At 40.1% G+C, this 25,201-nt stretch overlaps 3 protein-coding genes across 4 annotated transcripts in view; 2 read left to right on the top strand and 1 right to left on the bottom strand.

Annotated features, from left to right (window-relative positions):
- Positions 1 to 25,201, top strand: part of LOC138010973 (methylglutaconyl-CoA hydratase, mitochondrial-like) — a 53,415-nt gene that overhangs the window by 15,831 nt on the left and 12,383 nt on the right. The window lies entirely within an intron of this gene.
- Positions 17 to 19,308, bottom strand: LOC138010970 (tetratricopeptide repeat protein 28-like). Of its 2 annotated transcripts, XM_068857991.1 has the most exons (5): positions 19,214 to 19,308; positions 18,698 to 18,782; positions 7,896 to 12,858; positions 1,331 to 1,529; positions 17 to 60 (listed from the first exon to the last, which is right to left on the bottom strand). In XM_068857991.1, exons 3-4 carry the CDS (start codon positions 12,788 to 12,790, stop codon positions 1,415 to 1,417), a joined length of 5,010 nt encoding a protein of 1,669 aa, XP_068714092.1. In that variant the 5' UTR covers positions 12,791 to 12,858; positions 18,698 to 18,782; positions 19,214 to 19,308; the 3' UTR covers positions 17 to 60; positions 1,331 to 1,414. The 2 variants fall into 2 exon arrangements, with proteins under 2 accessions (XP_068714092.1, XP_068714093.1); XM_068857992.1 differs by lacking the exons at positions 17 to 60; positions 1,331 to 1,529 and adding an exon at positions 6,907 to 7,434.
- LOC138010972 (methylglutaconyl-CoA hydratase, mitochondrial-like) overlaps positions 25,069 to 25,201 on the top strand; it is a 12,361-nt gene continuing 12,228 nt past the window's right edge. Inside the window, exon 1 of the mRNA XM_068857995.1 lies at positions 25,069 to 25,201. This exon is cut by the window's right edge and continues 53 nt beyond it. Coding sequence (XP_068714096.1) covers positions 25,083 to 25,201 — 119 coding nt within the window. The 5' untranslated portion in view covers positions 25,069 to 25,082.

Raw genomic sequence — 25,201 nt, forward strand, 5'->3', positions numbered from 1 at the left:
ACGTCTTCGCCGCTTTGGGTTGAAAAACGGGATCGATGTCTATCCTCTCTTGAGAAACACCTTGGAAAAGCATACATAGGTGATTACAATGGAACTGTGTAAACTTATGGTGACCGTTCATGTGGATTAAGGAATTGAAGAGACTATAAGAATGGTACATGTATATAAAAGGCCCTAGAACAGGTCTTTGAATATTGGAAACCTTGGCGAGATGTATTTGTCGATGATAACTCGGGAATACTAGGAAAAAAATCCGATTACTCCCGACCAAACTCTAAGCTAAAAGAGACATGTGTCCCGTTTCGCGAAAGTCCCGAAACCTTTTGGGCCTTTTTCGGCTGTCACAATACCCTCTGTATCTTAAGAACAGAGAGGGTTTTAGTCATCAAACTCCACAGACATTTTCCATTTTGTTACCTTGAAAACATGGTAAAAGACCAGCCTATCAAAATAAGCGCCTTTCGGGCCCGAAAAGTTATCGGGACCCTGGGCCTTCAAACTACGTTCGAATGAGAAGAGTCCTGCCATATTGCTAAGAATGAAGTTATTGAAAAGTGGTATTTACGCTGACGTGTTTTTGGGAGGAGATAGTGACTATTAGCATGTATTAGCCACGATGAGTCAATTAAGCGATGTATGTTTTCATTGATGTCTCGGCGACACCTGTTAAAATCGGAGTGAATGATCTTAAATGGTGATGTTCCCCTTGCTTTTTCCGAGTAATAAAAGAAATTACGTCTCATTATTTCTTTACCGGAGCTACAATTTATGATCTCTCACTGTAATCACGAAGTTTTTTGTTGAGCGTAGTTTGTGAAATGAATAGTTCCTTTACTTGTTTTCTGACGCACGCGTTCGAACGTCTTGTCAACTAAGTGGTAGCTTTCTAAGTTGGTTTAAGATTTGGAATTTCCACTGGAGACTTTCACATCAATACACTAAAGAGTTTTCTTCAAAAATTTCTTTTCTCTGCGTAGCCCTTCATTTGATTATTAAATGGTTCCTGGAAAACTAATGGCGCACATGCGCAACTGAGTATATTTACAAAGTACACAACACCTTTACGTTACAGACATCACCCTCCTTGAGTTTTTCCATTCTCGTTTCCAGATCCATCGTTTCTCTTCGCTGGCGGGACCTTCACATTACAAAACTAAGGGCTCTGGAGACATACGATTCTAGGAGTTCATACGAGTCGTCAATAGTACTAAACATGGGGGCGCTGAAAAGCAAGAGTCTGTGTGAAGCTTTAAGTGGCCTTAAGTTAGAATGTGTAAGCATTAAGTAATATCGTACTTTTGAACAAAGACACTGATCATCATTAGCTTACCGACCGGGTTTGCGCAAGCTAACCCCATTTCGCCACATCAGCCCTTTTTACTTCCGGTTCAAGATTTTCTTGTTGGAAAGCTAACTAAGGAATTAATTTGAATTTTCTTTGTCTCCAGAGCACTCCACCACTTTTTTCCCCACAGTGTTTTTTCCTCCTGGACAAACGTACTCCGCGGCCCCTAAAAACCAACCTTTCCCTAATAATTGAAGAATAAATCAAATGTTGGTTTTTGAAGAAAGGGGAAAACGGGAGTACCCAGAGAAGCAGGGACCTGTTTCTCGAAATTCCGGAAACTTGTCCTGCCGGAAAAGCCATTTGTTGGGTGCCCCTGTTAAAAACGAGTTGAGAGACTCGTTTAATTGTATCTCATTTTTTGCCACTTATCTGCATAGTTATACCGGGTCACTTCTCAAAAGAGAGAGGCAGTGACATACACTGACCTTATTCTAAAATGGCCACCATTTCAGTAGCATTTTGTTTGTTTGCAAATTAATCATTCTTGCCTCTTTAAGGTTAAATATTCTTTTGAATTTTAAGTTTAAGAACAAGGCAAAAAGAGCTAATTTGCAAGCAAGCAAATGAATTCTAAAATGGCGGCCATTTTGGAATAAGGTGTTTGTCCTTTGCCGTTTCATGTAAACGGAATGCTTAAGGTGATTTCCTGGAAATTTGACTAATTCCTGTTAGTCAAGAATAAGTTGAAAGAAAGCTTGTCGTTCATTTAATTTTTTGCTTCATTAGTCAAGGGAAATGGCCGAAATTTCTTAGTTTCTTTCAAATGTTATGATCCACGGATGTCATCTTTTCTTTAATTACCACGCACCGGTGGCTCAGTTAGTTGAGCATTGGGCTGTCATGCAGGGGGTCACGGGTTCGAACCCCGGCCGGATCAACACTCAGGATCTTAATTTAAAATAACTGAGGAGAAAGTGCTGCCTTTGTAATTTCATCTGCAAATGGTTAGATTTTCAAGTCTTCTCGAATAAAGACTATAAACCGTAGGCCCCGTCTCACAAATACCTTCTATGTTCATAACTTCCCTGTGGGATAATTCGATAAGAGTAGGGGATGTAGTCCCCGGTGTTGAGGCTGTCCTGTTCTCTCCAGCATAAGTGGCCGGCTTGGCGTGGTGTCTCTAAAAAGGCTTACCGTGTATGAGGCCACCTAAGCAGAACAGCCATAAGACAAAAAAGGACTTTGCCGAGTGCTGGAACATCTAGATCTAGATGTAGATGATAGTTTCACGATCTTCATCAGTTAGCTACCTAGCTAGAGCTGGAGGTCATCGGCCACATTATTCACAACACTGTTAATTTCAAACCTTTGCAGCTGGATACCGGTTTTCAATTAACTACATTAAATAGAATAATGTTTTTTTTACAATTTTTCTGTGTTACTACACTAGTGTTTCACCCTCGGCAGGTATTTTTTACAGGTCACTGTTGTAATAATGATAAAACAACCCAAACCCGTCATTAGAGCTAACCCTAAAAACTATTATTTTGACCTAAGTTTACATTAGGAAAGTGGTTTGGGTACGTTACTTTAGTGATGTCAAGACAATGTAAACCTGATCTGTGACCTGTGAAAAATATTCAACCTCCCTTGCCTCACTGTTCTCTCTTGAAAGTCACTCTACATACATACTAGATCCTGCAAAATCTTAAATAGACATAACGCTGCATCCAGTAGATCCACGTTATTTCCGACCCATTCCAACAACCTGTTCCAAAACAAACTACCCCTATAGCTAGGTCACCTGTTGAATTTACTTGCAAGCGTTAGGCGAATGTTTACGGGTACATTATCCGTAGTTATGAATGACCCATCCCGACTTCAACGGGCTGCAGAAACATTTACTTATTTTGTTGCGTACTTGGCAAATTTGACTGCCACTCAAATTATATAAACTACCTCTTTCAAAATGTGTCACCCTACTCCTACGCCACATGGTATTCCGCGTAAACGCTTAAAGAAGTGTCTTCTTGGTTGAAATTCCGGCGCGATATTTTTAAGGTAGTCACGAAGCGTACCAATCGCAAAACGTAATTACTTTCGACTGTCATGTGAAAACCGCTCTCATTGCCTGTTAAAGTAATAGTCTATTTAAAGATTAGGGAACGTGGTGTGATAGGTTTAACTACATGGAGTGTTCTAGACAACCTATCTTTTGACTCTTCTCGTCCCCAGAGCCCTCCGTTTCTTTTGGCCAAGCGGCCAAAAGAAACCTGAGTGTTGGTCCGCCCGGAGTCGAACTCACGACCCCCCGCATGGCTGCCCGGTGCTCAAGCAACTGAGCCACCGGTGCCCTTCTTCTTTTTTTCGGTATCTAAAAACGTAAGTTGTTACGCTTTTACTTCCACATAAAGGACAAAACTCTAATACCCTGGTCAGTGTAGTAGGTAATATGATCACAACCTGTCAGAGCGATTTTCGATTGACTTTCGTAAAACCTAAACCAAAGCAATTACTCTAACCAATCATAAGTGGCGCAGGCAGCATGATGAGCCAATCAGAATTCGAAGCAATTACTCGTAACCTGCTCAAAGCGCGGGAAAATCGGCGTGTGCAAGTGGCAATTGGTTTTCGTTTCTCTTCTCATTGGTTGAAAAACTGGCGCGAGTTTTTAAGCCAATCACTGAGCGTAGCAATCGCAATCGAGTAATTACTTTCGACAGTCATTTGAAAAGTGTTCTATCACACCTTGATTTAATTAGTTAAACTTATCACGCCACGTTCGCTATCTTCAACTAGACTATTACTTTCATCGACTATTATTATGATTGTTATAACATCTATCATATAGACAAGAAAAATGAACGATAGAATCCGACTTTTCGGAGTCATCATGACGCCATGGTTAAGGTAACTTGCGGGCAAAATGGATTTTCGAGTTGGATTTTCGAGTTGGATTTTTGAGTTAGCTGATCCACCTTGAAAATCCAACTGGAAAATCCAACCAGAAATCTAACTCGAAATCCTAACTCGACAATAATTAGTCTGTCTCGTTACCAGCGCTTCATCGCTTCATCGCTTCATCGCACAGGCTTTGACTTGTAATTGCTTTTTCCCTTATTTTCCACATTCCAGACTACAATGGCATTTTGGACAGCTCTAAGCCGACAACGCTCTCAGCTGGATTGGGAGTGAATGTGGTGTTGGCGCGTATCTATGTGTTTATTTGCAACTGTGATGTAAGTAATACGCTACAAACGAAAAGCACGATTGCGAAGCGCTCGTTTGGCAGAGGTATGCAATTATCACAACCTTAAATACGTTTTACTAACTCGGCATGACAAGTGAAAAAATAAGGATCTTTTTCTTGGAATTTGCTGTCATCATAAAAAAACTATTCAGTCAATGATATGTCAGACAAATGCGCACATTACTGCTTGAAATGTGAAGTAGGGGCACTCGTTTGTAAATTCTCTTATTCCGGGGTCATTTAATAGCTTAGTTGTAAAAAAAACTTATCGTTGCAATCTATAACAAGTAATTTTGATGCGGTTATTCCCCCTCCCTACCCCCACCCGGAAACAAAAACAAAAACAAAAATCAAAGCAAAAAATGAAATAACGGTCATATTGCCACCCAAACAAATCCTCTTTTGTTGTGGCATATTCGGCTTCATTTTGACTACTTAACTTTTCCAGACTTTGTTTGTGGCTCAACTTAAAACTGTTTGTTAGTATGTTTACACCAAGACGAAAAGAAATCCCTGTTTTCATGGACAGAGTAGCAATTGAAAAAAGTGCACACCTTGGCCTTTGAAAGCAGAGCTTTGTCGTCTTTTTTGGATAGTATCGACACCGAAGCTATCGAAAAGGAAACACCCTTGAAAGAAAACCCTTTTAAACTCGGTGCCGAGACCTACAAACTGTAGATATACACTTCATTAGTTATTACATTCTAATCCCCGATTTTAAAACTGTTTCGTCCCCAGGGTGCTTAATGCCTCTTCTTTTTATACCGCTTTTCAATGTGTTTTTTTTTTTTTGGAAGCTGTTTAGTAACATTCTTCCCAAAGCAAACATTAATATACAGACTTATTTTGTATGTGCATTTGGATGACACATTTTTATACATTTTGTAAAACTGAGTATACTTTTTAATTTCTAATAAAGTTTTATATAAAAAAAATATAGAGTGCGTTGTCTTATCCAACGTTAGATGGTTTCGTTACTTACTTCACCCATTAAGGCACTGTTACACTCGGCAATTTTCGTCCAGCTTGTCTCTCAATTTTGTTTCGACAAGAGTTCTCACAATGCAAAGCTATTCGCTTGACGGTTGGTACACTGGACAACGTTTTTTGCAATTTGTCTGGCTTTCGATGATCTCATGAGGTTAAACGAACATTTTCATTGGCTGATGACGCAAGCCGTTGCGTCACAAGTTGAAGGACGGATTTTACAGCACGCATTACTCGAAAACTTCGTTGGTAACTTGCGTAAACCAATACGCAAAGGGCAATGGATTCTACTTTCCGCGATTTGTTTCACCTTGTCGTTGGCAGTTGTAAAGTGTGAACCTTGTCTCGCTATGGTGCTTCAAGAAAAGTTGCATGAAAAAACGCAAAATGCAACAGAGACTTATAATTAATTGGGGTTTCTGTTTAAAACGTGAAGTTAACATTCGGTTGCGTTACAAAACTCGGATATTCAATTCTCATCAGTTTGACCCTTGCAACGGAAATGTTGTAAATTAAAGGCCATAGTATAGGCTGCAAGTAAACTCTCTTCCCTCGAGGAGGCTCAAACCAACACTCTCAACCAAGTGTACTATTTGGAAGGAAGTCATCTAAAAACTCCCTATATTTTGTTTTTTAATGCTTATATCTCCGAAACGAACCAGGTGACCCCTATATTTTATTGCTGAAGAGGGGTTAGCAAGCTAAGATAAAAAACTCTGCAATTTGAAAGATATGAAAGATTTTCTGGAGCGGATTCAGCGCCACCTTAAAATTTTTTAGTTGTGAAGATGGCTATAAATATACTCCAGGGATTTTTTTTTTCTAACTTTCCAGCGGATTTGTCACCCCGTGAGCAGAGTCTCCTTTTGTCTTTTTCTTTACTGAAGAGGAGAAAAGGAGGCTCTGCCTGAATCAAGTCAACTCTTTGAAGCGGCCGCACCCCGACCTTATGGATTGATTAGTCAATCTTCTTTTCTTTCGTCAAACCCGTTTTTCCGGTTCAAGCATCCGTTTAGTGATAAAACCGATGGTTAAAATTGAGCCCGCTGTACCGTGGAAAAACCAATATATTGGGCCTGGATCCAAGACTGTCACTCCTGACAACATGCAGCGCATACTCAATAAAGATCTTACTCGATTCATGAAGAGTCTTTCCCGAGAACGCCAAAATCGAGAAAGCAAAAGAAAGACTGCCAGCAGGGTGCGGATTTGTTGGTTTCCCAACGATTATCCCAGGATTTGAACTACTTTCGGCGGAATGCAAACATTCTTTCACTTAGCTTAAAAACACCACCCATAACTCGAGGGATCGAGTAAGCCCTATACAGAAACAAAATTTATGAAGAACTGAAAAACGTCTTCTTTATTGCTGATGATTCATTCATTTGTTATGCAGGACAAGAATAGGGAAAAAATTCGCCCTTCGCTTAATTTCTATTTTGCGATCTTAGAATGTTGCAATGGTGTCGCTTTTCTTTATCATGGTAAAAGCCTGATGTTAAGGGTCATCAGCAGAAGCGCTTTTTATCTTTTATTTCGAAACTGGCTTACACTCCTACATCTTAAAAAGTTTTAAGGAAATAAATCAAACATGATTTTTGGCAACTCAACTATAGCACTAATATTTGATCGCCATTGCATTTTGAAGTTATATGAGAAAGGTAGTATCGAAAAAATAGGAAAAACTGACGCTTTACTAAAGATCTAAGCTTTCTGTCATAATTATCTTTAACTAAAAATAATCTAAGTCTGTTGGTTCAGTTAACGCAGTAAACTTCTACTAAAGCTTTGGAGTTTGTTCTACTGGCATAACCATGATTGTTAACCCGTTCTACACTTTTTTAAAGTTCGGCAATCACTGAAGCATCGGGCTCGGCCAGGTGGTCTTCCTGCACCTTCGCGATCGATTCTGGATGAAAAAAAAATTAAAAACACCTCTAAATATACATGTAGATGGTTCTTTCGAGCACACACACTGCGCGGATGCGAATGGCTCCGTGCAGGACGATGCTGTCTTAGAATTCCTTACTAAAGATTACGTTCAGAGATCTATGGGAGAACGGAAACACCAAAAGAGACATCATGAGGTGGTAAATCAGCCAGCTTCACCAGTTAACAAAAAGCTAGAAAAGGCTGAAAGAAAACAGTTTGTCCACCAATGTGAAATGTATCTTTCATGCTTCTGTGCATGCCTGATAGGCATGTGGAAATAACATTTGTGACAAAAGCGTGTCCAAGGAAACTTTGAATTGTTTACCCTACGAAGCTAGCATCTCATTATCATGCCATCTTAAGCCTATTTTATTCCTATCGTCAGGTTTCCAACTTGAAAGTACTCTTGCTTCTGAGTTAAACTCGAACTTCACCTACCATTTTTTTTGCAATTCCAGAATAACATCATCGCCAACCAGCAGAAATGGCGCCCAGTGCTTTATAGCGCAATACTCCTTTGACTCTCGCAAAGATTTCATTGCTCGTTGAAGAGCTGCACTTGCGCTTTTTCCATCTAGCAGGTCCTTGTAGAAGCTCCTCATGAACACCAGCGTTACCTCGTCATCAATTGCCCAGAGTGAGACTAAAACAGACCGAGCTCCAGCACATAGGAAAGCTCTCGCAATTCCCACCACTCCCTCAGATTTCACTTCTCCCCGGCCACTGTGACAACAGCTCAGCACAACTAGTCTTGCTCGAAGAGAAATTTTCTGAACATCCGACATTTTCAAAATGAAGTCTTCCTCTTTGGGAACTGGCGATTTCCGTTCGGTATTTGGGGCTAAAGCAATTTCTCCCGTTTTTGGGCATCCATGTGCTGCAATGTGAACTAAAGCAACTGATTGCATACATTTCAGCACCTCAGCTTTTGTGGCACTTTTTCCAGTCAGCGGTTTTGTCTGTAGAAGTTCTCCAATCATCTCTACTTCTTGTTTTGCAAACGGAAGCTGTGCCAAAATGGGCTGCCCTCTCTTGTTAGTAACGTCCTTCAACCACGGATCACCTACAAGCAGTGCTCCAGTCTTACTGTGGAAGTCTTCAGGTGCACCAACGATCACATTAAAGGCGGTCAACGAAGGAACGGTGCGGATCCTGATAGATTCACTCAATGCAGAATATGGAGCCAAGCAAAATGGTCCATCGGGAACAACGATTAACTCATCTCCCTGGAGCAAGTCTGCAATTGGCCCGAGTAAGACATCATTCAACGGTTGTAAAGAGGTAATGGAGGATGAAGATGGTAAAACTGTTTCCTCACTGATACGTTTTTTGCTGCAAGACAGGTCACTCCGTAGTGGATCCAAAGACCGATTCTCGCATGTGACACTATCCCTTACGTCGATCCCTTTCAAAATAGCTTTCATTAACAAGTCAGCACTTCCATTCGCGATTTCGTTTTGTCGAAAGCTGATCTTGCTGCCTCTTCTTAGCACCCAAAACGTGATCTTGTTCTCGTCAAGTGCCATAAAAACAGCTTGTGAAGGTAAAAGCTCTAACGCAGCTGAAAGAGTTTGCTTCGGAGCAAGTGCAAAAAACGACTGAGAGTCAATGTCGTATTGTTCTTTCAAAATATCCACCAAAGCCTGTGCTCGACCTTTCTCAGCAGCATACAAAGCTTCTTCAATCTCTCCATTCTTCAAAAGTGTCCTCCACAGAGCAGTGTAACACAAGCGATGAGAATCACGAAAACGTATTTTCCATTCATCTTTTGACTTCAGGCTATTCCTTGTTTCATCTAAAAGTTTTATACTTAAATGATAACAATTAAGTGCATTACTTAAGGAACCAGAGAATTCATGAACATGACCTACCGAACACCACGCGATTCCCTCTCTTAGACAGTTTCCAATTTCCTTGGAAATACTAAGACTGTGTTCATGGTACTCCATGGCTTCCTTAAAATGACCCAGGACAAAATAGGCATTTCCCAGATTTCCACAAGTTAATCCCTCACCAGCCTTATTCCCTACTTCTTGAGCAATACTAAGACTTTTTTCGTAGTACTCAATGGCTAGTTTAAAATTACCTAAACTAAAATAGGCAGTTCCCAGATTTCCATAGGCTGATCCCTCACCAGCCTTATCCCCTACTTCTTTAGCAATACTAAGATGTTTTTCGTAGTACTCAATGGCTTTTTTAAGATTACCTTGTCTTTTATAGGCGTTTCCTAGATTTCCATAGGCTACTCCCTCCCCTGCCTTATCCCCTGTTTCTTTATCAATACTAAGATGTTTTTCGTAGTACTCAATGGCTTCTTTAAAATTACCCAGGTCATTATGGGCAATTCCCAGATTGCCATAGGCTGATCCCTCCCCAGCCCTATCCCCTACTTCTTTAGCAATACTAAGATGTTTTTCGAGATACTCAATGGCTTGTTTAAAATTACCTAGATTGCGATAGGTAATTCCTAGATGTCCATAACTTGATCCCTCACCAGCTTTATCCCCTACTTCTTTAGCAATACTAAGATGTTTTTCGTAGTACCCAATGGCTTGTTTAAAATTTCCTACACTAAGATAGGCATTTCCCAGATTTCCATAGGCTGATCTGTCCTTAGCCGTATTCCCTACCTCTTTTGCAATACTAAGATGTTTTTCGCAGTACTCAATGGATTCTTTAAAATTACCTAGATTGCGATAGGCAGCTCCCAGATTTCCATAGGCTGATCCCTCCCCAGCCCTATCCCCTACTTCTTTTGCAATACTAAGATGTATTTCGTGGTACTTTATGGCTTGTTTAAAATTACCTAGCTTGCAATAGGCAATTCCTAAATTTCCATAGGCTAATCCCTCACCATCCCTATCCCCTACTTCTTTTGCAATATTAAGATGTTTTTCGTGGCACTCAATGGCTTGTTTAAAATTACCTAGGTTGCGATAGGCATTTCCGAGACTTCCATAGACTGCTCCCTCTGCAACGCTATTCCCTACTTCTTTTGCAATACTAAGATGTTTTTCGTAGTACTCAATGGCTTGTTTAAAACTACCTAGATTGCCATAAGCAATTCCCAGATGTTTATAAGTTGATCCCTCACCAGCTTTATCTGCTACTTCTTTAGCAATACTAAGATGTTTTTCGTAGTAGCCAATGGCTTGCTTTACATTACCTAGATCAAGATAGGCATTTCCCAAATTTCCGTAGGCTAATCCCTCGCTAGCCCTATTCCCTACTTCTTTAGCAATATTAAGATGTTTTTCGTGGCACTCAATGGCTTGTGTAAAATTACCTAGATTGCGATAGGCATTTCCCAGATTTCCACAAGCTGACCCCTCACCATCCCTATCCCCTACTTCCTTTGCAATACTAAGATGTTTTTCGTGGTACTCAATGGCTTGTTTAAAATTACCTAGATTGCCATAGGCAGTTCCGAGACTTCCATAGACTGCTCCCTCTGCAACGCTATTCCCTACTTCTTTTGCAATACTAAGATGTTTTTCGTAGTACTCAATGGCTTGTTTAAAACTACCTAGATTGCCATAAGCAATTCCCAGATGTTTATAGGCTGATCCCTCGCTAGCCCTATTCCCTACTTCTTTAGCAATATTAAGATGTTTTTCGTGGCACTCAATGGCTTGTTTAAAATTACCTAGATTGCGATAGGCATTTCCCAGATTTCCACAAGCTGACCCCTCACCATCCCTATCCCCTACTTCTTTTGCAATACTAAGATGTTTTTCGTGGTACTCAATGGCTTGTTTAAAATTACCTAGATTGCCATAGGCAATTCCCAGATGTTTATAAGTTGATCCCTCACCAGCTTTATCTGCTACTTCTTTAGCAATACTAAGATGTTTTTCGTAGTACTCAATGGCTTGTTTAAAATTACCTAGATTGCCATAGGCAATTCCCAGATGTTTATAAGTTGATCCCTCACCAGCTTTATCTGCTACTTCTTTAGCAATACTAAGATGTTTTTCGTAGTTTTCAATGGCTTGTTTAAAATTATCTAGATTGCCATAGGCAATTCCCAGATGTTTATAAGTTGATCCCTCACCAGCTTTATCTGCTACTTCTTTAGCAATACTGAGATGTTTTTCGTAGTAGCCAATGGCTTGTTTTACATTACCTAGATCAAGATAGGCATTTCCCAGATTTCCGTAGGCTAATCCCTCGCTAGCCCTATTCCCTACTTCTTTAGCAATATTAAGATGTTTTTCGTGGCACTCAATGGCTTGTGTAAAATTACCTAGATTGCGATAGGCATTTCCCAGATTTCCACAAGCTGACCCCTCACCATCCCTATCCCCTACTTTTTTTGCAATACTAAGATGTTTTTCGTGGTACTCAATGGCTTGTTTAAAATTACCTAGATTGCCATAGGCAGTTCCGAGACTTCCATAGACTGATCCCTCCGCAACGCTATTCCCTACTTCTTTTGCAATACTAAGATGTTTTTCGTAGTACTCAATGGCTTGTTTAAAACTACCTAGCTTGCCATAGGCAATTCCCAGATGTTTATAAGTTGATCCCTCACCAGCTTTATCTACTACTTCTTTAGCAATACTAAGATGTTTTTCGTAGTAGCCAATGGCTTGTTTTACATTACCTAGATCAAGATAGGCATTTCCCAGATTTCCGTAGGCTAATCTCTCACCAGCCCTATCCCCTACTTCTTTTGCAATACTAAGATGTTTTTCGTGGTACTTAATGGCTTGTTTAAAATTACCTAGATTGCGATAGGCAATTCCCAAATTTCTATAGGCTGATCCCTCCCCAGCCCTATCCTCTACTTCTTTTGCAATACTAAGATGTTTTTCGTGGTACTCAATGGCTTGTTTAAAATTATCTAGATTGTAACAGGCAGTTCCGAGACTGCCATAGGCTGATCCCTCCACAGCCCTATTCCCTACTTGTTTAGCAATACTAAGATGTTTTTCGAAGTACCCAATGGCTTGTTTAAATTTACCCAGACTAAGATGCGCACTTCCCAGATTTCCATAGGCTGATCCCTCACTAGCCCTATCCCCTACTTCGTTTGCAATACTAAGACGTTTTTTGAAGTACTCAATGGCATGTTTGAAATTACCCAGACGAAAATAGGCAACTCCCAGATTTCCATAAGTTGATCCCTCCTCGGCCCTGCAGCCTGTTTCTATGAAAATATGTAATGCTTGTGCGTAATTTTTTATGGCCTGTTGATAATTCGGTAGGTTGAGGTAAGCACGGCCAAGATAAAAATAAGCCCTTCCTTCACGATTCTTGTCTTCTACACTTATCGCAATGGCAAGATCAAGCATTCGCTGCTCTACAGCTTCTAACTCTCCATCTACCATTCTTCAATAACTAAAGAAGAATTAAAACTTTTTCGACGAGGTGGTCCAATGTCAAATCAATGATGAAGCTGGAAGGAAAGAAAGGTAAAGACACTTGATGTTTAATCTGCTTTTTAAAGTAATAAAAGGTTATGGAATATTATGTATTATTTGTTACCAAGTCATTCTCTCGTAACGGTGAAATGGATTGTACTGAAAATTGTACCGCTCAGTCCTATTCTTTAAGTTTTTAAACCACTGTAGAATTCTTCCAGGGGATTTTAAAATTTTTATCCTTGCTAATTTATTCTCGCTTATTCTCCCCATAAAAGTTCTAAACCGAATCTGAGAACTTCTTTCGGCCCTTTGCCATGCAAAATTTCAGTGGGGAGCAAAAGCGTTTCGTTTTGAAATTTAAAACTAGACTATTTTACAGTTGTGTGCTTAGTATAGTTACCTGGCCTATCAATGAAAGTGAGGCTACAATTAACCATGTTTTGATAGAAACCTTGCTGCTTTCAACTTTAAGTTATTATCATGAGAAAATCATTAACATAAGAAAAGCAGGCAGGTGTGTATCATGACAAGGTCAACTCCAGCCTCACTTTCATTTAAAGGCCAGGTAACTACGCACATAACTGTAAAATAATTCTATTTTAAAAAATAATTAGGATAGTACGCGCACTTCCATTGGTTAATAGCTGTGAATAGATGAGAGTATGTAAACACGGCTGTGGCATCTCACGAACTTTGATTGGTTATGTATTATTCAAAAATTTGGTTTATCAACGGAGTTGATAATGTAAATTGACCACCGTACAGAGATTCTAAAAGCTGACGTTTCGAGCGTTAGCCCTTCGTCAGAGCTTCGTTAGCCCTTCTGACGAAGGGCTAACGCTCGAAACGTCAGCTTTTAGAATCTCTGTACGGTGGTCAATTTACATTATCAACTCCGTTGATAAACCAAATTTTTGTATACTACTTCCCCACCGACGCAGCACCACAGTTTCTTTAGAAACTACCCCTTCATTCATATGTATTATTCAGACGCGCGTTTTGATTGGTTGGTAGGAAATGAGAACGTGTGTCAAGAAAATCTGTTTCAATCAAAAAGTGAAAAAACCAGCATTTTCCTTATTTGTTGAATTACCTTTGAGAAATATTTTATAAAAGCAATAGAAAACTTTTTTCCTGTATTTGCAGAGCCTGATATAAACACTCGAGGGGTTGGGAGAATTCGAGACAATTATGCAAACCCTCGACTTCGTCTCGGGTTTGCATAACTGTCTCGAATTCTCCCAACCCCTCTCGTGTTTATATCAGGCTATGCAAACGCGGAAAACGTTTTCTATTGCTTAAATTGAGGTTTCGAGATGTTAATTTATTTTACAAAATTTTTCTTACATTTGTATACCGATTGCCAGGAGCCCGGCGATCCAAGGTTTTGATCTTCCGAGACTTACACTTTATACATAGGTACATACTTATTATTTACTCAACAGAATATTCGGGTTCTGTTTTTTGTTAATGACGAATGCATAAATAGGTTAGAGTGCACAAGAGGTTTTAGGGTGCAACACGAAAGTTGTTATGGCAACAAAGCGATGGAATGATTTTGTCGAGTATGTGATCAGTAAAAGCCTGTATCAACTTACGTTCAGTTGCAATCGCCCTAAACGGAGCTACAATAATCAAAGTGGGGTAAGTTGAACTGTTGATAGGTTTGGAGGGCAGTGCCTTGTTGTGAGACGAATGGTCTTATACGTTTATGGGCACCTGTAGCAGTAGATATCCACGTATTAATTTCATCTATATGTTTAGAACATAACAGTTGGTATCATTGTCGAGGTTTAGCCAAGCTTCGCTTTCAAGATTGAGTGAGGGATGACCTGCAGTATTACCGCATCCAAGTGAAGAGGGTTAAAACACACTGGGGCACCGGAAGCCGGGTTACAGCTAACATCGAGGTGTGCCTTTCGACACCATTCACATTGGTTTTTTTTTCTTATTTCTGAAGCCTAATTTTAAGATGTGGTAAGATGTTTCTACAAGCAACAAGCTTTTTAAAGACTTGACTGGAAGTTTTACCTGTAAAATCTAAAAGGGACGAATTTGCCATTAGCTTATTTGAGGGAAACGATGATTAATTTAAGCAACATAAATAAAACTGACTTCTGTTTCTATCAATAAGGGAATTGGCTTTGGTTTAAACAGTTTCAAGATTTAAGCCATGAGTGGATGCAATAATCAATCATTTTGCGCCAACACATTCAGCCTTTTACTGAAGGATAAGCCAAACAGGATTTGAAATAGGAACTGTTTGGTAACGGCCACTTACAATGGTTGAGTAAGGTTGACTGTAGAAACGGACGTATTTATGGAGCCACAGAGCACTGAATAGTGAAAGAGGGAAAATTCCCTTTTCCGGGATGCAATTAAAACGGGTCAATATTTACCGGTCAGTATAAAAGATGGACTGTGGACTGCGGACCCGTACTGCGGACTGGGTATAAAATGCGGACTAGGTAAAAGACGGGCTGAGTATAAAACACAGACCAGGTACAAAACGCGGACTGCGGACTAGGTATGAAACAAGGACTGAGTATCAAAAAAACAGAGTAGAGAACAAAACTAGGATTGAATTGGCCCAGATGCAGATCGTATAAAGGCCTTGAGTCCTCTTATTCCGTGTCAAAATATTGTCACGTACATAGAAATGCTCAGTCGTAACATCGATTGGGATCGAGAAAGTAAGAGTAGAGATTTTATCTCAAAGTTGTACTTTACTCCACGAGTTAAAAGGAAAAGGAAAGGAAAAGAAAGGCCATTTATTATAAAGTCGTTCTAGCGCTGGGGGAGAAGAACGGAAACATTTTGGGCATAAACTTCAACTCTTCGTATATTTCCATCTTTTATACTAAATCCCTGTTGTTGTCGTAGTTCAAGCCAGGATGGCCGTATGGATTCAACACGCACGAAGAGTGTTTTGGCTCGTCACACAATCTTTACTTCCAAAGTCTGCGTAAGAGGCTAAAGATGAAGTCGGTAGTGTGTACGCGTAAATCACGACATGGACAATAACTTTTCTTTTCTTTGCAGAGTGCTGTTTACAGAAGGACCTGTGCGACACTGAGGTGAACAAAAAGTTGTATCAATCGCAACAAAACAGTTATTTTGCGAATAGGTAAACAGACACCTGTCTAAATATCAGAATGGCATCTCCCACTGAAGTCCTTCAAATTTCTCGATTTCCGTACATAAAGCTGTTGACCTGCGAATGATTCCATAAATTACTTTCGTGTCTTGCCTCTGATAAATACATTAAACCGGCCATGCTAACATCTATCACGTGACAATTATGACCATTATGGCACGAAATTGTCGCCATTTAATTGCTCCGTGCCTTTTTCGCAGTGTTTTGTACTCAGTCCGCGTTTTGTGCCTAGTCCGCAGCCTTCAGTCCGCATTTCATACTCAGTCCTCGTTTTATACCCGGTCCGCAGTTCGCAGTCCGCATTTCGCAGTCCACAGTCCGCAGTCCGCAGTCCACACAGTCCTCAGTCCGCAGTCCGCAGTCCGCAGTCCGCAGTCCGTCGTATCCTCGGTATCCTTTACATTGACCGCAATATTTTCATGTCTGAATCATGCAGCTAAACAATAACTCCGAATCACACCCTCCTTTTTTTAACAAGTCAACCACTGAGCACAACAATTCTGCTTTACTTGCTTAACCATTAAACAAATAAAATCAAATAATTCCTATCAAGTTCAGCACTTGCAAAACTCAGAATGGCGTTGCAAATGAAAACCGAGTGAGCTGAAATGCTGTACAATAGTGAACTAACGCTTTGGAAAGAACAAGAGCTTCAAATATTCCTTCTGAAAATTTGCTTCTTGAATCTTTATGCATTCATGCCCCTTTGTTTTGCATTTGACACACCTATCGTTATACGACAAAACGCGTTTCATTTAATTAGAGAGGTCTAAACGTCACTTATCACTAAAAACCCAGAACAATGACAACTTTAGCACAGAAAAAATTAAGGATGAGGACTCGACATAAAGGTCCTATTTATATTATTTCATCACAGTTGACTAGGTGTTCACAATAAGTTATAACTGCACGCCAAGGATCAGTGGTTCATTGAGTTAGTTAGATAATTTGTTCATGAGCTATTGGAGGGTTTTGCCAAAAGCAGTCCTGCGGCCCACGGCCCACGGCCCGCGACGGCCCAGCGGCCCGAAGGCCCAGTGGTCCGCGGCCCACAGCCCGCGACGGCCCAGCGGCCAGGAGGCCCGGTGGCCCAGTCCTGATTTTCCACAGTTTCTGTTTATTCGTCTGTTTACAGAACCCGATAGAGAGGAAGTCCATTCTCAAACAATGTTAAGTTATTTTCAAACCACAGTTCTAGATGGAAAATTTCATAAGCTAAATAATGAGATATGTGAACTGCGAATTGTCACTGAGTTGCGTTGTCACTTTATCAAGCAATCACATTCTCACATTTTAATCAGATGATCATACGGTAATTCTTTGCAATGGCAGGCAACAGTTATGAAAGGCGGTCGATTTGCGTTTGCATGCTTTCTTTGTGTAACTCTGAAACTTAAAAAAAAAAAAAGATTCGCAGTTCACATATCTCATTATTTATGATATTTTCACTTTCAAAGTATGGTTTGAAAATAACTTACATCGTTCGATAATGAAAGTCCTCTATTGTGCTAACGGTTTCTGTAAAGAGATGAATGAACAGAGAATGAAAACGTTTCTATCTGAACAACATGCAACAAACAGAAAAAAGGATTCAAATGATTAAATGGTAATCAAATTCAAACTTTGCACGCCCAAACCCTGTTCGATCTTTGCATGCGCGTAGATTTACCGCTGGGCAAAAAACTGTGGAAAATCAGGACTGGGCTGCCGGGCCGTCGCAGGCCGTGGGCCGCGGGCCGCTGCCTTCTGGCCGCTAGGCCGTTGCCGGCCGTGGACCGCGGGCCTGCTTTTAGCAAAACCCGCCGCTATTGGAGCATTAATGTTACGAACAGTGCCGAACCATCGTAAGTCCATCACAGGTAGAAAGGAATTGCATTGCGCTGGGATAAGAACATAATACTTTATGTTCGAAGTCTTTTTGACGGGGAAGGGACGGAGGCATCCATATCGATGTCTGTTACAGACTGCAAACTTCCCCCAAAAAATCACCTAAAATCGCTTCTAAAACTGAATATCTGAACATTCCGAAAACAATGTTGACGCAGGCATGATATGGACTAAACCTGTTCATGTTATAATGGTATTTGAACCTTAAATCTTCCGTTAGTGGATAGTCATACATCGCAACAAAGGACTTAAAGTAGTTGAAGACAGAGGGAAGAAAGATTTTGCTACCAAATACATGAGTGGTATTAATAAGAATAAATATTTTTATACATGTGAAGAAATCGGTTTTTTTTTTATCCAAACCTCAATTAGATGGCTTATTGGACGGCTCTAAGACCTATCAAACTTGGGAAAAACTCACGAATCAAACACGATGATAAGTTAGGAGCTCCCTGCCTTTAGACCATAACACTTGACTGGTACGGCAAAATTGACAGGTAGTAAGACTTAAAAGTAAATTAAGTGTCGGCCATTAGCATAAAAACTGTAGTTTACCATCCTTGGAACAGGACTTATTTAAGCTCACATCGATCAATAACTTACGTCACCACTGATGCAATAGATACAATTAACTGTTGCACGCCTGAAACTTTTGTTCAATTTAAGCAGGCGTTGCGGTTGTTTTTTAAACACTGGTGGCTATAAGGACATTGTTTATTCGTCCTGAATTCTAATCCCGGCCGTTAGCGCACTGTAGTCGAACTCACAGAACCAGTCGCAATACTCAGGCTTTAAGTATAATAGTAGTAAAATTTAAAATTACTCACCTTTTTCGGCGATTCCTGAGTCACTCGGGGAGACAGCATTTGCAGCACAGCACTTACAGTGTGACCAAGCAACGAAATCTGCGGTCTGATAAAAAAAGGAAAAAGAGAAACACGAGTAAGGAAAGAAATCACACCTTTTTTTCTTGGAATGATCAGTGCTTCATAAACTACTTTTTTTGCGTCAATGTACTAGAAACATACAGTTGGTTTCCGTTCCTTTGTCACAGTGTGAAACTAATCTAAAATGTATATGGCATGAATTAAACTTTAAAGAGACTAAAACAAGCTGTAATGCTGTCAAAAGCAAAATGTAAGCGTTTCAATCTTTAAATCGAGTTCTAAGATAAAGTGACACGACTTTTTTTGATAAGCTTAGCAAACTGAAAAGCGCGCCTTTTGAGCCAGCCTGATCTCGAGTAACAATCTGACCATACATGCCTTGTTGCAAAGTAGCGATGTTCGAATAGAATTGATTGTTCCTAAGCCGTTGTATAACCTATGAAGCACTTAACTTACCTTTTGCAAATAACTTAAAAGACTCGATTAAAACAATACAGATATTACAGCAGGACGAGAAGACAGCAGTTTGGAAGAATCTTGTTTACTTGGCGAGGGCGCGGAAAGTGATTTGTTCAGTTCAGTGCAGTTTTGAATATATAACGGAAATCGTTCTATTATTAGCTCTGTGATATCGCGTTGTTTTGACTCCTGCATTATTACAAATAGACGGAAAATGAAATTACGCCTGGTAAAGATAAGAAAAAAAGTCTCCGGCTTTGAGAACACCCGACGATTTGGATATGAGCCTTACTGCCGATAAACATGCACATCTAACCAAACCAGCATGCTTGCCTATTCTGCTCTTAGAGCATTAGGGCAGGAGAAGTATCGAAAAGGAAGCACTCGAAAACGAAAAACATAGCACGAAAGCACCCAAAAGGTCGAAAACGAACTAAGCACGCCAAAGTCGAAAACGAAGCCGAATCCAAACTCGAAAACGATGCACTCACAACTCGAAAGTCGAAAACGAGCACCCTATTTGCCATTAGAAGATTGCTTTGACCAGAGACAAAAACCAAATTCTTATTGTTGATCAGAGTAAAAATCAACTGTTTACTAAATATCGTTTTTGTTTTGTTTCTTAGTCATTACTAGATCCTTGAGTTGAGAAAGTTGGGTATGCAGCGACAAAAAGAAAAGCTATTATGGTCTTTAAAGCCTTAAATGGTCTTACACCCGAGTATTTAAGCGATCTGACGTTATCAATCGATCTGACGTTACTAATTATTCACTGAGGGAATTCGTGAACAAACTTGCTGTTCCAATGCAACGCACAATCTCTTCAAGGCATTTCTTCGCTACTCACTAAAAACAGATTCAGTCGCTTTCTTCACAGGGTGTTGTGCGAATTGGTGGTATTGCAGGGTATTATTTTGGACAGTCCGTCCAAAAAGAGGTTGACATTATGAAGAAGAGACTTTCTTGTTATTACAATAGCTTTTCGGATGGATTTCAATTAACAAGTTGATGTAAATGCTGAATTAGTTCCATACCCGAAAATGGAAATTACAGTGTTATGCTAAATAGACTGATTCGGCTAACTCAATGTTGTACTCAATTTAAATCTCTCGGGGTTAAGGTTCTTCGTGTGTTGCAGTTGCATGATAATGTTGCATTCGGATTTAAATGATATGGAAATTCCTGGATCAAAACGTTTTATTCCCAAAGGATGTGAATTGGGTACAACATTGATTTATCCGAATTGGTCTTTTACTAGAGCGAAAAATTAGGAACCAGTTTCGTTCAATCAAACTTAAACTACCCCTATCCCCCTCCCCCATCTTCCTTTCCCTACCAGGTGTCAATCAGGGGCTCTAAAACGCTGCTTCTCTTTTGCTCTCTCTTTTCAAACTTGGACAGATGGCCAATCTCAATGTTTCATGTGATGGTGTGATAGTGTCAATTTACCGATTAATTCAAATTTGAAACTCGCCCAGGTTCCCTGCGCAATTCCGGAATGGCCTATTGTTTGGGAAGACCTTAGACAGCAATAACCAGAACCAGGTTGCTGACCAGCGGTTTTCGTTAAAACAATGGTTTGCTGCATGGGGGTGCTCAGTCCCGCGGGCTCAGAAAACCTGGTTGTGGTCATTGTTATTTAACGTTTTTCTATTGTTTGCGTCCATTACAGGGCGGCGATGACGTAACGTGCAAACCACATATAAATGTAATTGTAATTTCTTTAGAAATTTCGATGGAAAGCAAACAAATGCAGTTTCTATGATGCAATATATTGTTCGATTTTCCCAACCGACATAAGACTTCACGCTTCAGTTAGGAGTCTATAAATGATCAGTTTCGGTCATTTTTATGCCACTCGTTCTTCACGTGGTATTCGCTAAACCATGTGCACACAATATAAGCAGCAGTAGGTCACGTGAGAACAAGTACAAATGGACTCACGACCTTTCAACTTGGCACAATACGTTGTTACGTTGTCAAAGATAGGAACTAGCAAAACTGTTAATCTTTCCAGGGAAAATGAGTGCTAACAGGTCAAAGTAGAAGTATCTTTTAATCAAAGAACATTTATTTTATTTAAACGTAGTACAGGTAAATTATATGAAGCGCCTTTCATTATTTTACACAAGTAACGGTAGAAGTAGGAGAATATTTTATTTAATGGAAAATGTAGTTTACTTTAACGTGCTACGAAGTACGTGTAGATTACATGATGCGCCATTGATCATTTTCACAAGTAACGGCTTCAAAGTGCAACCGTGACCATATTTTCATTAAGTTATCGACGTAGTTGTAACTTTAAAGCGTTAATTTTATGCAGGTATCTCGCATTGATTTCTTTGAGTAAATAAAAAAATTAAATGTTTGTTTGTTTAAGCAGGTTGATGTTTCGCAGCTATTCAGTTGACGTGGACCTGCTATACCCAGCCAGCCATATACTCTCATAGGACATCCACAACACCGGGAATTTCACTCCCTACGTACTCTTCTCGATTAGTGTGTCGGTTCTTTAACGTCCCACAGTGAGGTTATGAACATGGAAGATATTTGTGAGACGGGGCCTACGGTTTACAGTCTTTATCCGAGAAGACTTGAAAGTCTAACCATTTGTGGGTGAAATTACAAAGGCGGCACTTTCTCCTCAGTTATTGAAAGACGCTGAGTGTTGGTTCGGAGCCGAACTCACGATCTCTCGCATGGCAGCCCGGTGCTCAACCAACTGAGCCACCGGTGCGCGCGAAATGAATAATCCGTTTTAAATGAGAAAATTAACTTGAGCGCCGTCAAATCGAAGCGTGTAAAAGGATCTTTGAAAGCCAGATCCTCATCTTAAAAGATATTTTGCAGATCTGTGAAGATCTTTTAAAGATCCTTAGAAGATCCTCAAAGATCCTCTGAGCTTTTTCACGATGAATGGTACAGAAGGGAAGCGTCTTGCCAGTGCTACTTCATACAGAGAGATAAATTCTGTAAATTGCTATACGTATGTTCACTGAACAACGTGTTTTCGGGGCATGTTATTTATCCTCTGTGCTACGAGTACGCGTGAGTGTACCACGGTTTAGTTCAGGCGAGCAGCCAGACTTAAGAAGTTAGGATTTACATTTACATTTACATTTACATATATTTAGGTCGGTAAGAACCGTTCGGTTATCACACCAACCATAAAAAAAACAAATATCAATATATTAAATGATGATTTAAAAATTTAAATAAAGAAAACTATATCAAACTAAATATAGCTATTATTTAAGAAAAGCTGTTAACCTATATTTGAAGGTTTCTAAGGAGGATGATGAAACAATAGCCTCAGGGAGGCAGTTCCAGTCCGTTATAGTTTTTGGAAAAAACGAAAATTTAAAAACGTCTTTATTTGCATATGGCACGCGAAATTTAAATTGATGGGTTCCCCTCGTGCGACTCTCAGGATGTTGAATCAAATATTTTCGGGTATCGATATCAATAAGACCATGAGTTAGTTTATACATAAGCGTTAATCTAGCCTGCCTTCTTCTCGTTTCCAGCGTGGCCCACCCTAAGTCTTTAATCATGCCCGTAACACTAGCATATCTATCATAATTCTGTGAGCAAAACCGTGCTGCTTTACGTTGAACCATTTCCAGAGCACTGACATCTTTCTTTAAAAACGGGTTCCAAGCCGCACTTGCATATTCCAGCTTCGGTCGTACTAGGGATGTATATGCAATTTCTTTTACTTTCTTTGGGCAATTCCAAAGGTTGCGTTGTATTGTACCCAGTGATTTGCTTGCTTTAGCTGCTGTTATAGAAACACGGGCTGACCACTTGAGCTTGTTACTGATGGTGACCCCAAGGTATGGGACGGTATCCACCTGTTCCAGCTCTAAGCCACAGAAGACATATTTTCTCTGGGGTGGATTGTTCTTATGTGAGATGGTAACAATTTTGCATTTGGAAGGATTGAACTCCATTTGCCAGTGATACTGCCAGGATTCTAACCTGCGTAGGTCAGATTGAAGAAGGTCCCAGTCCGCATCGCCAGCGACAATGCCGTAAAGTAAAGCATCGTCCGCAAAGAGCCTAACTGATGATTGCACGGTATCTGGTAAGTCGTTTATGTATAATAAAAAGAGCAAGGGACCGAGGACTGTACCCTGGGGTACGCCAGAAGTCACTGGACATTGACTTGATGTCTGGCCTTCACAAACAACTGATTGAAAACGTTGTGTAAGAAACGACTCTAACCACTTTAAGAGCGACCCTTGGATTCCATAGTACTGCAGCCTCCTTAGGAGTCGCCTATGAGGGACCTTATCGAAAGCTTTGGCGAAGTCCAAAACGGCCGCATGGATAGATGAGCTCTGGATAGTCTTTGCCATGCCATTCTTTGCCATGCCATTCTGATGATCGCTATCAAGCTTTCAGTGTCCAAAATGAACGATAATCCAGGGGATACTTCCCTTGGAACAAATTAGCAATTAAGAATAATCCTTCAATTGAGGGAGAGACTTAGTTGGGTAAGCTAAGAGGGAGTCCCAGAACAGGAATACCAAGCTGTTGACCGCCCCCCCCCCCCCTTCCCCCGCCTTTCGATGCACGTTGAGCCTGTGTTCAGGCTAGCAAATTAGTTAACCCTTTACTGAAAAACCCTTCTCTTGAGTAAAGAAGCAGAAAATGGATAACAAGCTTTCTTTTGTAAATGGTTGTAAATGGTTTGAACCCAGGAGTCATATCATAAAGTAAAGTACGATCGTCCGGGTGAGTGTAGTCCTGAGAAGGACTGTTTGAGATGACATTGACTGACGTTTCGACAACCTGAGCGGAAGTCATCTTCAGAGTCAAGTCAAGTGATTTGTGTAACGTCAGTAATACTATAAGAATACTATAAGAATATTATAAGATTACTATAAGAATATTTGCATATTTGGGTTGATATTTGATACTGCGGCGAGTTGTTTTCATAAATTTAAAGATGACGAGAATTTTATCCATTTTGTATTTCAAGTCTTCTTTCTTGCAAATGATTAATTAATAGGTAGCCAAAGTTGAGCACATCAGAAAATATTTGTTTGGACATTCAAGTGTAAAATAAAATTTATTTGGGAAGCCAAACAATATTTCTTTAAGCTCATGCACTGTGCATTTGGGTGGATTTCTTGATCAAATTGTAATAATTTATGCAAAAATTGTTTATAAACAAGAATCTATTACAAAAATAAAAAGTGACTGAGCAGCTTTGGGGATGATGAGAAATATGCCGCATTCGAGCTCAATCCCCTGGCGTGCTTCAGTTCCATTGTAGGAGTTACCAAGGAGTACCTATTGGATTCCTAGGCTTTTTTCTTTTTTCTTTCCAGGGTTGGCCCAGCCAGCGTTGCAGCGCATAAGTACTCTCTCATCCTTAGTTAGAATTCACTTTTGTTTAGAATAATCATAAGAGTAGATGTAACTGTAGGAAGCATTTTTGAGTTGACATTTTAATCTGTCTTGGTCCTCACTTGTTAATGAATGACCCAAACCAATAAGATCACGATAGAGCGTTTCAAAAGAGCATTTTACGCTTACTATGTCAACAGCTTTAGGTGGAAGAGGCTGAAAAAATGGTTTTGACAAGGGGCTTGCGTTTCTGTCTTCCACCGAACGCTGTTGACATTGTAAGCGTAAAATGCTCTTTTGAAATGCTCTACCGTGATCTTATTCGTTTGGGTCATTCATTAACAAGTGAGGACCAAGACAGATTAAAATGACAACTCAAAAACGCTTCTTACAATCACATCTACTCTTATGATTATTCTAAGTACTCTTTGTGTAACTCGTACCACAGGTAACCCAGTTTACGCCAACGGAGGCTGGGAGGGCCTGGGGCGATTTTGCAATAAGCAAAATGGCGGTGTTGGTCAACAAAATCGGAGGCATAAGTAGATCCTTTGTAATACAGGAACGGCTTTCTTCCTGGAGAAAGCTTTTGCCGTTAGGAGTCTCCTTCTATAGTACAGAGAATGC

The sequence above is a fragment of the Montipora foliosa genome, chromosome 7 (genome assembly GCF_036669935.1).
Source record: "Montipora foliosa isolate CH-2021 chromosome 7, ASM3666993v2, whole genome shotgun sequence".
Lineage (NCBI taxonomy): Eukaryota > Metazoa > Cnidaria > Anthozoa > Scleractinia > Acroporidae > Montipora > Montipora foliosa.

Bases quoted from the DNA above. Each gene is read 5' to 3' on its own strand.
- LOC138010970 (XM_068857991.1), bottom strand. From the start codon at position 12,790: ATGGTAGATGGAGAGTTAGAAGCTGTAGAGCAGCGAATGCTTGATCTT. The intron at 1,530-7,895 runs GTAGGTGAAGTT...TTCAATTATTAG, and splicing joins CTGGAATTGCAAAAAAAATG to GGAAAGGTTGGTTTTTAGGG.